The sequence below is a fragment of the Pholcus phalangioides genome, unplaced genomic scaffold, assembly GCF_987345545.1.
Source record: "Pholcus phalangioides strain wild (caught in Gottingen) unplaced genomic scaffold, Ppha-v1.0 ptg000022l_1, whole genome shotgun sequence".
Taxonomy (NCBI): Eukaryota; Metazoa; Arthropoda; class Arachnida; order Araneae; family Pholcidae; genus Pholcus; species Pholcus phalangioides.
Genome location: NW_028301615.1, coordinates 38,557,429 through 38,572,431, shown reverse-complemented (window position 1 = coordinate 38,572,431; position 15,003 = coordinate 38,557,429). Strand labels below are relative to the sequence as shown.

At 37.2% G+C, this 15,003-nt stretch overlaps 1 protein-coding gene across 2 annotated transcripts in view; it reads right to left on the bottom strand.

The window, feature by feature from the left end:
- Window positions 1–1,044: 1,044 nt before the first annotated feature.
- The window catches only part of mus312 (mutagen-sensitive 312), a 63,507-nt gene continuing 49,548 nt past the window's right edge, over window positions 1,045–15,003 (bottom strand). The window contains exons 20-22 of one of the 2 annotated variants that reach the window (XM_089249499.1): window positions 14,279–14,447; window positions 9,209–9,298; window positions 1,045–1,336 (exon numbers count right to left, since the gene is read on the bottom strand). In XM_089249499.1, the coding sequence (XP_089105625.1) occupies window positions 1,217–1,336; window positions 9,209–9,298; window positions 14,279–14,447 (379 nt within the window). In that variant the 3' untranslated portion in view covers window positions 1,045–1,216. Of the gene's footprint in view, window positions 1,337–9,208; window positions 9,299–14,278; window positions 14,448–15,003 lie in introns of those variants that run through there. The other variant, XM_089249500.1, reaches the window with a different exon arrangement.

Here is a 15,003-nt window from a genome sequence, read left to right as displayed (position 1 = left end):
TGTCATCATCATTTGGTGTGGATATATTACTAACTAACTGCCTGTGCAGGGCCGTCTTAAGAGCATCATGGGCCCCCGGGCCAAAGGATTTTGCTGAGGCCCTACGTGGTGAATTCTAGGAAATTCCAACAACATTTCATTTTTGTGAGGCCCCTTTTCTCTTGAGGCCCCCAGGCCGTGCCCATGCGTTAAGAGAGCACTGTGCCTGTGGCCTTTTTCTGCATAACATGATTTAATACAGTTTATGCTTTGATAAAGGCAAGAAGAAAGTGGGCGAGAGTTGAAATATACCATCCACCCTGAAATGTTCTGTTTATTGAGGTTTATACAGAAAATAAAGATATTTTATTATTTCAGCGAGTCAATCTTGTGAAATAGATTAATTTACAGACAAGTTTGAATGACTCAAAGTTATATGCCACTGAATAAGAAGGAATCGTTCCCACTGGTGTAAAACCACCACTCAACCATACAATGCATACTATGCATTAAGTCAGGGATGCACAACATTTTCAGTTTGCGGGCCGGATATGCGGTAATTTTACTGCTCGTGGGCCAGAAACTTGTACATGTAGGGGTTACCTGTATTTTTGGCTGCGATTGGCAACTTTACTTGCCTTTGCCAGTTTCTTGAGCTGTCGTTGGGAAATTTACTTGCCTTTGACAATTTTTTGGCTATAATTGGCAACTTTACTTGCCTTTGACAATTGCTTGGCTATAATTTTTTAATACTTTATTCGCCTTCAATTTTTTGGCTATAATTAGCAACATAACTTACATTTGACAATTTTTTTTAGGGGCAATTGGTGATAATGATTTCCTGTATTTTTATATAGGTAATATGGTCAGTCTAAGCATTTATCGTGTTGTGTATATTGATACTTTTCTAAGGGAACAACTTTCGTGGGCTGGAAGTTGTGTACCCCCTGCATTAAGTGAAACAGCGCATATTTAAATGAATCAAAGAGACTTTTCCTTTTCTATTGTTCAACTATTCAAAAACACTCACAAGAATCACAATATTAAAGATCAAATGATACTTTTGTGGTAAAAAAAAATATATAGTTTATGTATCGATAAAACAGGCTAAAAGAAGTTTTTCCACATAATATCTATCTACTCCATACACACACAATTAAAAAAATAGTATGCACTTGAATTAAAAAAAATCCATTTTTCATAGCTGTGAATATTTACATTATAATACATAATGCAGTTATTGTGTGCCTTGTTGAGATGCTGCCTGTTTCGCTATCATCTTCTTTCTAAACCTTTGGACGCGTGCATTCTGTTTCTTTTGATATTTCTCGTTTCTGGGAATGCTGAATGTGATGCACTAAAAATAAATACATAATTAAGTTTTCACAAAAAAATTTGATATACACTGTGGTTTTACTGTCTGACAGCAAAAATGAAACACCATGAGAGAGTGAGTAGAATGTAATGAAAATTGGCTGACAGATAGAGAATGCATGTAGGAACTGATTGAGGCTGAGGCAGATCAAGCAAACAACAGTCAATCGCAATCCACACAGGCTCGATGGGGGAGAGATCTGGCGACATGGCTGGCCAACTAAGCATCTGGGTACTTTGCAGTACTTGTCTGGATGACAGCATTTTGCAACCGCTGTAGGTAGGGAAGTGCAAACGTCTGTAGCATTTTACTCACATACCGTCATGCCTTTATTGTGTCTGATACAAACTGGGGGGGGGGGGGGAACCAGTGATGGCACCCTCAACCATGATGCCATGTTGTTAAGCAGTCATTCATCAGTTACAACAGAATGGGGCGTGTCTCCATGTTGCCTTGCTAAACACAATATTGTGCTATTCAGTCGCCCAAGCGGCTCTGGCCTGACACCATTGCAATCGGTGGCATCAGTGCCTGTACGTCAATGACAGTACTCATAAAAGGCAGCATGACTGCATGCTGCTTTTGAATAATCGTTAAAAAATGCTTTTGCTGATATTGGAGCATCCAATACATCCTGCAAAATGTTGGCACTCCTATATTGTGGAGCCACCACCACATGCCTTCGGATGTGTCGATCCAAGTTTTCTGATGTCTGTCTAGATGCACCAGTACCTCTAGCACAATGACATGTAGGCCTGTTTCAGCTGCGATACAAAGGAAAGCCCAACCAGCCATTCGTAGGCCTAAAACGGAACCATTGTGAACATGTGTGGTTGCCGAAACTGGCTTTGTTGTTGCCGGCCTTTAAATACACTTGTCTTCTAAGATGAAAAACAACTCGAAAAATGGGTTTTCTTCTGTGACAGAGAGTAACAGTTGTTGACTCATCTGGAGTTTCCTCCCCTTTTATCTTGCTAACTAATGACGTGACAAACTTGCATTTTGAATCACTTGAATAAATCATTCAGCTGCGCATTTCTGGTAATTTGCATGATTATACAACCAAATCTTCATGGTGTTGCATTTTCCCTGTCAGGCAGGGTATTTGAGATGAAAAGTAATTTGTCTCTATGGTTAATGTGCACTTTAGGCACAACTCCAGGATATCGGGTGTCTACCACATAGAGGAAATTACATCACTCTATTGTTCATGCAAAGTATGAAAGACTGGGACCAAGTAGATGTGAAAATGAGTTTTGGAAAGAAAAATTAAATGCCTCTGCTTATAGGGGGATATGGGGAGGATGGGCCACCCTTCAGTGAAAAATGTGTATTGTTGGAATAGGCAGGTGGGTGGATGGGAATGGACATTTGTCCCTCCCTCATTCACTATACATACCTTCTGTGATTCACTTTCCCCCCCCCCCCCTCCTCATTCATAGCGTCTGTATCCACTTATTCTTCTGTGGGAAATCGAACCTCTGTGACCTTGCAAACTGGGTGAGTGCTTGGTTTTAGTCTTTCATACTTTATCTACCACATACCCAAAAGAAAATTCTGTGATTTTTCCTTTGGCAGCATTGGTTATTTAAAACTTGTTATTTGGTGACATCATTTGCAATTTAACACTCATGACTTTGGCAAATTAACACTCACTATTTAGAAATATAAGCAAATTTACACTTGTTATTTAAAGAAATGGCTCTTTTGTGCTCACAAAATAAAACATTTCATTGAGATTTGATATAATGACGATCAAGAATAGGAATCCCAGTTGTTTCTGCTGCCGCCCCGCTGTGGTGACTTTTTTTTAAAAACAAAAACTGACTTCAGAATAACATTCAGAATTAATCACATTTACAGTCGGAAAACCAGAGAAAACCATCTCAAACCAATCACATCCTAGATATAGGGTTCACCCAATGAGAAGTGTAATAAGGAGCCATGATTTTCTGGGATAACATGAAGCAGAGGAAAATCTGAAAATTGATTTTCAAAAAAATATGTGGCCTTCTTTTTTGTTTTACGACTTTTCCATTATGTAAAACAATCTCCTCTTAACCAGATCATGTCCCGCTGCTATGTCTCAATGAAGAGATATAGGTTGAAGAAGACCTGGGATATACTGGGAGGTATGTTAGACAACCAGAGATACTAAGCCTGCATCAGATAACACATCAAAACTTGTCATTCATTCAATAACAGTGGTGTCAAACCCGCTGACCACATTCACCCTAACAAGCAATTTCCAACTAAAATGAATATTTTAATACTATTCAGGGGAAAAACTTCAAATGTCTTTTGCCACCAAAATAAAGGGAAAAGAACTTTGCTCATTTTTTAAAAATTATGAAGTGATAAGTTTGTGTTTAAAAGACTCTTCACCTCTCCTTTGTATTTTGAGTGTGGTCCAGAACTGTTTTTCTCCTCCCAATGTGACTGAGAAAACCCCAAAAAGTTGGACAACACAGTTCTAGAAAAAATAACATTAACAGACAGAGGATAAACTTTTCTAGATATTATGTGGAGGTGAAGTCGGAAAGAAAAGTCATCTGGTCCCCGCCAGGAATTGAACCCAGGTCCTCTTGCAATCTGAGCCTGGGCAAGTACACTACCACTGGAGACATGATGTCTTCCTTGATGACATCCTGCCTCCCTTATTTTGTGCACTGCAGCGCTGAAGTAGAAGCGTGGTAGCATCACTTAACTTCAGCGAATGGCCCTCCAGATGGGACAGTAGAGAGGACCTGGATTTGATTCTCAGCAGACACCAGATGACTTTTCTTTTTTGAATTCACCTCGGCATAATATCCAGAAAAAGTCTATTTCATCTGTGTATGAGACTGAGAAAAAAGCCATCTCAGTCTCTCCATTTACAAACTGCTTGAAATAAAGTTCAAATCAATAATGTTTTTTCTTCATGTAATATCATCAATATGTATGAAATTAAACAAAGTGGTTGAAACGAATCATGGGTGTCACAGAATAAAGAAATATTGTGTAACACGGAGATTTGAAGAACAAGTAAAAAATTGTTTCAACTTTCGACATAACACATCTTTATGTTTGTCACATTGCATACGAATGTATTGGTAATGTCATCACAGTTTGACTTTGATTTCCTTACTTCTGTTTTGGAGTATACATGGCTGTTCTTTCAGTAGTTTGCATTAAAGAAGAACAAACAGCGTGAATCTTATTTCTTCTGAATCACTGATTAACTGACTGACTGACTGACTGAGGTAGATACATTTTCTCAGGGCGTACCGAGTCTTAAAGACTCCCATAAGCTTCCCTGTTTGATGCTGCTCCGTACGAGCTGGATGAAGAAGTTAAGAAGCTGTTTGTATGTGATAGTTGAGTGTGTGAGTGTAAGTGTATAAGAGGCGTGTCAATAAAAGATAATAAAATTTACAGCCCATGCTGTACTCAGAGAGTCAGTATACGTCAAATTAATTCAGATCATATTAGAAAAAATGAATTCGGTAAGTTGTGGCTTACTTATCACAGAAATTTGAAATTTGTAGAGCTATGTCCGAAGGAGGTGAAGTATCAAAATTCAAGAACGCATTTTTTTTTTTTTTTTTTTTTTTTTTTTAAAAACGTGATCCTCACGTATTCCCAAGGGATCAGCATGATCCGTCCAGGGAATTTGTTAGTATTAGTAGACATCCATGCCCGAACCGGGATTCGAACCCAGACCTGCACAGTGAGAAGCTAGTTCCCTAACCACTGCACTGCCAGGCGGCGAAGTTCATTTTATACACAACTAGCTGATACCCGGCGACGTTGCCCGCCCCGTAAAAAATGTATAGCTTATTAATTACTTCTTAATCAAAAAAATTTCTGCATCAAGTAAGAAAAAATTACTTTTATTTTTAAATATTTTAATTAAAATCTTCAGGCAATCGCTTGTGGATACACAATACTTTTTCTTTTTCCATCTGGTGTGTAGATGTACAAATTTTTGCTATTACCAACACGCGAACAGGCGACGAAAAGGTGTCCGTGTGAAAAACAGGGCTCAAGTAAGTTGATACCTGCCACTGGCCTAACGACTGGCCTTGCGCTTTGTTGATTGTCATGGCAAAAGCTAAACGAATCGGGAACTGTAATCGCTTGTTAGTGAATGACATTTCTCCAGTGATAATTGGGGTACGTGGAATGAAGACGTCTTCTTTTGGCACATCCAGTTAGAATCGTTGCTTCGATGATGTAATTGTGCAATTTCTTCACGCAGAGTCTGTTGCTATTGCAGAGCATTGGTGTTTCCAAATTTCTCAAAATCATTATAGGTGCTCCGACTTTGAGGGTCAAGTTGTGTGGTGGCACACCCGGAATATCCAAAGAGTTCAGACATTCTGCAGGATACAGAACTGTCTGCGCTGTGTCTGTGACAGTGTCAACCGATTTGTAAGATGTGGAGTCTCCCGAAATAATTTTTAGGATTTTTCCGTTGATCTTGTTCACACTGCCATTTTTCGGTGCCAGAATCGCACTCTCACAAAGCCACTCATGGTTTCGGTGATTTTGTTGAATGTTTGGGAAAACGTGGTCTGCAAGTTCTTGAACTGAGTTTATATATATAATAACTGGCAAAATCCAGTTGGGAACGTTATCAGTCTAGTGCTTGGGTCTACGGGAATTCTTCCATTGCCAAGTTTGATCAACTGATGTGAAAATGATAGCAGTGCTGAATCATTTTGCAGTTGAACTCGCATGTTGGTGGATAATGATAATTTTTTAGCTTCATGCCAGAGTGTTGATGTCCTAACAAACTCGAGGCGACCACCGATAGACAGCACACCACCTTCACTTCCAACCCATCTCACTAATGGCAGTAAATTGCAATGTAGCGATATGGCCAGAGTTGGTGTTTGGTGAAGTAGAGTGCTGATGATTTGAGGCAAGCATTGAGTTCATCAGCTGGCGTTGAACATTTTTATTCCCAGTTTTATCGCCGTAGTTGTTGTTCTCTGTTGTTAGTGACGTCAGATGTCCAGCTTCTACAGCGAATATTATTCAAACTCCTTTTAAGCACTTTTTAAATTGAAACTATACCTCAACGATGGGTGGTTGATGAGATAAAGGCTGCATAAGCACTTACAGGACACCCTGTATATAGGCTAGCAGAAATACCCGGCGCTTTCCTGGTTTTTTTTTTAATTACTGGGAGTATTGGAAAAGAGCCAAACCATTATAAAGGAATAAACTGTAATGATGGCAGTGTTAAAGATGTGACAAACCATTGTAAAGGCATATATACACGTCTGAAACGCATTGTTGGGAACCACGGTAACCAAAGTAAACGTTCCGAAAGTGATTGTTGAGGCCCCCAAAACCATTGTTGCCCGACAGTTTTTCGCCCATTTCGGGCATTTGCCCAGCTCTGACGAACTTTTAAAGTAGCCTACGGCTCAATCCCGGTCCTGTTTGGTATATATGCAAAATCTGGCGACGATCGGTCTAAAACTGTAGATTTGTATAAAGAGCATACATACATACATACATACATACATACATACTTTCACATTTATATATAAGATTACAAAATCAGTCAATTATCTCAGCAAATAATTGACAAAAAAGTGGAATACTGCACCTAATGGTTACAAAAGAGTATATATATATATGTTCATTCTAATAAATGGCGTGAATACAATATATATGATTACATGCGGATACAAGATTAAATGCGATAAATATTGGTAGGCGTTCAGTATATATGCAACACTATGCTTCCAATCAATGAAGAGAGAATTAGAACTATTTACACTTTTTACAAAACTAAACCAATTCATTGGGCCATATCAGGCCAGTATGTTCTTAGGTCGAAGAAACCTCAACACCTCTACCGCAGGATAAGGCGAGATGTCTCTTATGTGCTGATATTCTGACGTTTCAGCTCTATCGAAATATCCTCTACATAGTTTGACTAAGTAGTCATGTATGGTTTCAATGTTCAAATCCTTCATTATGTCAAGATTTCTGATATACCATTGTGCCCCGGTATATCGCCGAAGTATTTTATTTTGCTGCACTTGTAATTGTTTGATGACCGAGGGTTTCGCTGTGGAAAAGCATGGTGCTGCATAGCACATAATTGGTCTAATGACTGACTTGTACATAATGGTTTTGTTTTTGAGGCTAAGTGCAGAGCGTGTGTAACAGACTCTGTTTAGAAGTCCTGCAGCCTTAGCGGCTCGAACTTTTACCTCATGAATGTGAGCTTTGAAACTGAGCTTTTTATCCAAAATAACACCAAGATATTTTGTCTGAGACTTGGGTTGTAATATGGTCTGCCCCACTGTGATAGTGGTGTTCGGAGGGAGTTGTCTCCTTGCAAACCATATAAAGTTGCATTTACCCTCGTTTAAGACCACTGCATGTAGCTGACACCAGATCTCGACCCTTCGGACCATTTCTCGCAAGTTCCTCAGAGCTTGCTGAGGGTCCCTAGATGCCATAAGGATTTTCGAGTCGTCAGCATAAGAAGCTAAGATTCCTCTTTGTGGAGCAGGAAAATCGTTAATAAAAATATTGAAGAGTATTGGGCCAATTACCGACCCTTGACAAATAGATGCCTTTAGTGGACGTCTGGTGGAGAGGGCGTTTTTGATACGGACCTGAAATGTCCTATCCCTGAGGTAGCTGATTACTGAAACCGAAACCGAAAACCGTAATTGGTGAAACGGGGTTCCAATGGATAGTTATAATCCATCAAACCCCCTTCATCATGACTCTGCCAATTCCTGTGCAGTAGTGCGCTTTGCAATGATAGTTAGATTCTAATAAGGTGGGTGAAGACGTAGGTTCACCTGAGACCCAAGGGGTTTTTTTTTTTCTTTCAAAAGTTTTCAAATGTTCATAGACCTGGCAACACAGGTCGAGGCATGTGTAGAAAATTTTTTGGTCTTTTTAATCGTGCTTTGTGTCTACTGTCGTATGATGAAATCTCCATACTGAGCTGATTACTGAGGACAGGTAAATATATTTAAGATTTTTATTTGTTTATAAATAAATTAACTTGCGATTGGCAGAATTTTATTTTTGAAATTTTTTGCACATCTATATTCACAGCAGATTTTCTGTTTTTATCACATTTATATGACAAAATAATTCATCATACAGCCGCTGCCACCTGCACAGGCATCCTTCTACTTCATTATCTCTCCACTAGATGGAGTTGAACAGTTATATTTCAAGGTGTCTCAGGTTATTATTACTATTATATTTGCCATGCTTTGCAAAACTGCATCCTCAAGCAATTTTTATAAAAAAATTCAATTGAAAAATATATTTTAATAGCTTCAAACTTCCAAAAAAAGGAAACAGCATGTGCATTTTCATAAAAAGGGGCACCACGGGTATCACACTGAGAAATTAATTGTGACCAAGTGAGATAGGTTAAAAGTGGCCAGACAACCATGATGCACAAAGCGTCTCAAGAGCAGGACCACATCAACCCCATCACTGATGAGAAGGTTTGGCAAACTCGAGAAATGGTACTGGCAAACCATCAATGATATAACAGGTTCCCTGCAGCGGATAAGTCATGGGTTCTGTCTAACAATCCCCTTAAATTTGTATAAAAAAAAGCACAGTATTAGTACTTACCAAAAATTCTTGAAACCCTCATTTTTAACAAACATAAAAAAAAGTTCTATTCATATAAAACCTGAAATATAATGCATTCAGTTTAAAATCATAATAATTTCAGAAGCATTGTGTCTGTATAGTTTTAAACCACATCACTATACCATCAAATAAAATAAAAAAGAATCTCTGTGGAAGAAAAATCAAACGCTAAAAGGACGAAATGCATTAAAGAAGAAAAACTGGTTGAAACCTAACCTGTTCATCTAATAAATCCATCAAACCACTGGTGGATATTTTTATGTCTGAATCTTTCAATTCACGATGAAAGTCCATCAAATTCAATGGCTGAAAAGAACATTTGATAAATTTAGGATAATCACTAACATTTTGGATCACAAGTACTTATTTAGAGTATGATTCTCACATTCTGACCATAATTGGGGAAAAACAATAATTTTGGCTTAAAAAAATTATTCCCCAAGAACTTACTGGGAAAAAGTTTGTTGCATGTGTTCCACTAAAATGTTGTGTGTAAAGCACACTAAATTAAAAAAGCCTCTCTGCCGAAAGCAGGCAGTCCTACAATACGATACTGACATAAATATAACATGAAAATTCAAGCATTTAACATCTTTACTTCAAAATATGGAACACAGATGACAGCACTAACAAGTAAAAAAAAGTCAGACAGCATACATATGTTAAAGTCATGCATATACATAAACTCACACAACATGTTCCGACATGTACTGATTCGTAAGAAATTCCGCAGAGGAATGTGTACAACGTGCATGTTCGATTTAGTAGTAGTGGGTAAAGCAAATTGTAGCTATTGGGCCAAACCCCAAAGAAATAAACTAGCTTGATGTCACGTTTCTCCAAAGGGAAAAAATCCCTACGATTTTTTTGATTCTTTTCTCAGCCCATGTACGAAAGAAAGACTTTTTTGGATATCATGCAGAGGTGAACTCAGAAAGCGCACTTGGACCGACCACACACACACACACAGAGATATATATATATAACACATTTCCTTCCTTATTTTTATTTTCTTATAAGGAAAAAGTTTTTCCTTCATACATTCAGCTGACAAAGAAAGGGTCCCAAGGTGTCATCCTCAGAACATTATGAAAAAATTTAAGTGCATTAGTCTCTCCCAGAAATGAGTAAAAACAAAAAATTAGCAGCAGAATGCAATTATTAAAGCTGCAAAAAATTATAAAAAATTATGACAGTTGGCTGCTCATCGCCTCTCAAGCTTCTTGGCGAATCTATAAAAACTCCTCTTTTCACTTGTTTACACTCCTAGTTCTTTTTTCCTTCTTTGTTTGTCTGTGCTGTACCTGATTATGTGTTGTTTGAATGGCATCAGTCTAACACTCTAAGGTTGCAGGCTTTTAAATTAATTCTTGGCCCCTATTGGCATTCAAAATGTTACTACTTGTATATATTTACTTCTTTTCTTTCTTTTTTTTGAGTGACCCATAATAATTCCACCAGATTTTTCTATATTTTTTTACATTTTTAAACAAGTAGAATCAGTGGTAACTTTTCCAAAACTTTTTGAAGATGTCACCTTGGGACCCTTTCCTAGTGCAAAAAAATGTTAATTTAAAAAAAATCCTCTCCCTCTCACTACTGTTGCCACCTGGGGCCATTTGTTGAAGTTAAGGGAGGGGGTTACTGAGCCTCTACTTTCGCGGGTCATGTCATAGTGAGTAAATAAGGAAGGAAATGTGGTGCCTCCTGTGGTGTATATGAATAGCATGCTAGCCTGGTTCACAAGAGGATTGGGTTAGATTCCCAGCAAAGATTAGTAGACTTTCCTTTCAGAGTTCACCTTGGCATGACATCCAGAAAAAAGTCTTTCCGTCAATTTTTACTTTTGTTAATAAAAAATCCCTTTTACATCTGTCTGCATATTTTGTATAGAATTTGGGTCTGCGCAAAAAAACATTTCTTTAATTCATATTCTCCAAAGTTGGCAGCCATGCCATGCTTCATTCAGTCTGGAGTCATCTTTTTCTTATCGTTAAAATTATTACGTTTTCAACAACTTCATCATTCAAGAAAGTGAAATAATGGGTTGTTTTTGAAAAGCTTCAGGCTCGTCATTTAGGGGGGGGGGGGGCAGGGAGGGGGCTGTTGTTCCTCTCCCCGGCTTTTGAAAATACCCTAGAAATGGTATATATATATATATACATACATTGAGTACATGTGCTTTGCCCCCCCCCCCCCCCCCTGGAAAAAGTTGAAATGACAGCCCTGAGAGAAAAGCTTGTTGCGTCCTAAAAATACAATGTAGTGGATCCATTCAACAAAAGTGCTGTCTGCCACTGCTGTCTTTTTTTTTTGGGATGACTTCTCTTATGCTCTGTTGCACTGAGTTCTGTTTTCTTGTTTCTATACAAACAGAATGTTGCACTGGTAAATTATAACAAGAAAGTCTCTAGTTGAACAAAGTCTCTCTCATTGTGTAAAATCAGAACAAAAGATGGTTGAAGCATTGCAGTAAAGAGGAGGAAATATTGATAGATAGATAGATTTATTTGCATAATAAATAGATTTTATTGTAAAGAGAAGGTAGGCTTTCAAGGCCAGAGTTTATGGGAATATTTATTCAAACTTTTCAAGCAGGGCCCGTTCATTGTAAGTTTGGGCCCTGAGCAAACATAAATTTCAGTGTCCCTTATATATAACATTCTTTGAGCTTATGAATGTGTTTGGGTTTTACAGGTACTGCCATCTTTATTCCTCAGTTTCAAGTTAAAATGGCATGACATCATGCAACACAACACACACAATTATGTGCAATTACTGTCAAAATAAATTCTTATGTACACAGTAAGCCTAAAGCTTACTTTTCACTTTTTCCAAGGTATTAAATTTTGTATTTGAAAATTAAACAAGATGAGGAAACTAAATATGCAGAACAAACTCATAATTTTGGACTTTTAAAATAAACATGGCCAAAATATAAACAAACCTTACGTAACGATGCAGTCAGGATCGCAACTGCGGAAGAACAGGCGGGTCTGGTGTCCTGGGTGGGGGCCAATACCAAACGGGGTGCCAATTTCCCCCTTCAACACCTCTTTCAACATCACAGGGGGTGGCAAAATGCCTGCTTGCCCCGGCTGACCAAGGACTAGTTGCGGCCCTGGATGCAGTGAGCATCTATTTTTTTCTACAACTAGCATATATTTCTATGAAAAAGCATTTATAGGTTCAAAATTTGTGAATAAAAATTAATAAATAATTATCTTACACTATATTAACACACGTTTACAAAGTAATGGAAAACATGGATTGTTGTCAGGTATTTATTCAATAACATGGAGTATTAAATTTGTGTTTGTGTTTACATGTCAAAACTGTCAATGAAATTGGCTTTCTTTCTTGCCTTCAGTGCTGCAGTCTCTAATGAGATCATCACATTGTAAATTTAAAGTAATGTCACTTTCAAATGAACGTTCCATAAGTTTATCTTGACCCAGAGTACGGTTCTCAAGGTAGACTTCAATCTTTTCAAAAGGGAAAAACTTCAACTGCTTATGGGAACAATCATAACAAATTTTAGAGCAGTCTCAACATTTAGGAAGGTTGCACTAAGCAATTTTTGTAAAATTTCACCAGGGTTTCAGATTCCCTCTTTAATTGGGAAAAATTGCTGAAAATTTTAAATAAAAATCATCATTCAAATCAGTATTACAATGTTGCTGGAACACTAGGGCTTTGTGAAAGGACTTAATCTGTTTTGCAATTTATGAAAGAAAATTTTTCAAAAATATTTTCATAAGCAACTTTTCTTCATGTCAGTTGCAATATCAATAGTTCATACAATGCAAAATGACATGCTACTCTAAAATTTCCCCTAGGAGGAAGATCTGCAGAAGTAGAATCCTCATCATCTAGGAACCTGCTTCTAGATGTTTTTTTTCCCCTTGTGGAATCATACATTGCATTAGGACTGAATAACCTTGCTACTTTTTCAAACACATGAAAATGTTTAAACAAAAAAGGCTTTCATGTCCATCATGTAAATCAGAATTCAATTTTAAAGTTTTCATTTGATGCTTTTCTCTTTCAGCGTTTCGTTCACATGGGTGGTGAACATTTTCAAGAATTATGTAACAGTGGGCAAAAGGCTACTACTTACACCTTCTCCCTGCTTCATCAGGATTGGTCCATTGGGCCAGATTTTCCCTATTGGGCAAAGTTGTTTCTAAGCACTCTGGATAATGCTTGGGTTTCAATCTAATATTTTTAAGATGGGAAACGAAGCACTGTTGATCTTCATCTTCTCTTCCTTTCTGTTAATACCACCATTTCTGTTTGTACCATTCAAAGGTACACTTTTTAAAAAGCTTGTTGTCTTACATTATTCAATTCATTTATCATTTTTATGGATCTTTGAACTCCCACTGCATTGAATTCACTGATACAATGTTGCATAACGAAAATAATCTTCATATTTCCTTATTTTACCCATGGAGAGCTCAGCCTGGACTCAGAGACAATTCTTATCTTTTTTGTTTCTTCACATTATAAGTTTCACTATAGGGGCCGTGCTGGATGATGCAGGTAGCCATTATTATATCACATATCATGCTTTCAACTGACCAAAAAAATAATTTTACAGTTGGTAAACAGAAAATATCTAGGTGTTGAATACTATGCACACACAAAATTAAATTTGCGGACAAAGGAAATTTCTCCCAGAAGTTATGAAATTTTATTACTCTAATAATGTGTTGCTGATGCTTTCAACAAAATCAGCTCATTCAGTGCACAATTTAATCAGCATCAAAAAGCTGTCTTATGTATTTATTTTACATTGTTCAGGATGTGACAGATATTCATGTTTTTTCATTCTGCATATGCAAACTTTTCAAAAACTTCTCAAGCATATTATACTTCGAACCTTGTCAATGAACTGCCAAGTGGAAAATGAACCCATAAATTATAAGAGCTCAAAAAAGTCAGTTAAACATCTTTTTAAAGTAACAAAACATGGGAATCAGTTTTTGTCATAACAAGCCCTTTTGTCCAAAATTCTAATAAATTGGTGCCTTACACTTGGGTTTATTGCAAAAATAAGTTAAAGAAACAGGATACTGTATGGAGAAGTTTCAGTGAAGAAAAATAATTTTTGTTGATTTTCTCTGATAGCGGTCAAAATGACAGCTACCATCATTCTAGATAGTTCGAAATTCCTGTCGTTCTAGTGTTAAACAGTTCAGAAGAATAATCAAATCGCTAAAGTAACTCCTATTGTGGAGGATGCATGTACCTTAATTGAACATTGTGTCACAAAAACCATACCTCATACATGAGTACTTTGCTGTATAACGTTTTGTTTCCAAGGATATAGTTCTTGACCTGCTCTTTAGCTAAAATGCTACTTTGGATTTGCTGACTAGCACTTGCTTCACAATCTTCATCTTCGGACATAAATACTAACTCTTCAATCCCATCACTTGCATCACTCTGACTGAAAATTTTTACAAGGAAATAGGGCAGAAATTATTACATCATTTTCTTTTAATGATAATTATAAAGTCTACAAAAAATTATATATTTTATTGATGAAAATAAAAATCTCCATTTTCAGTCAAGCCCGTTTGTTATGAGAACTGATGCTACAAAGTATCAGTTATAATGAAATTTTTTTGTCAGAGTGAACCTGCAATAGCAAAAGAATGTTCAAAATATCACTCATAAAAAATTGCCATATTATGATGAATACAAGATAAAATGAAATTTTCTGCAAGAATTGAGTTCTATAAAATCAATTTTTTCCTTCACAGTCAACATGCAGAGCACTACTGCATTATTCTGAGAAAAGCCATGGGTATATTCTGTCAGTGTCATTTATCGCTAGATGGTGATCTCTCAACTATAGATAATGCTGGTTTTGTTTATTCTTAGACCAACTTGGATGAAAAGGGACAGGCATAGCTGCAGTTTCGTTTATGTCAGCATTGTTGGCCGAGTGGCATGGTGGAAAGATACTCATCTACTACCTTGAAGGTTGCCATCATGTCCCA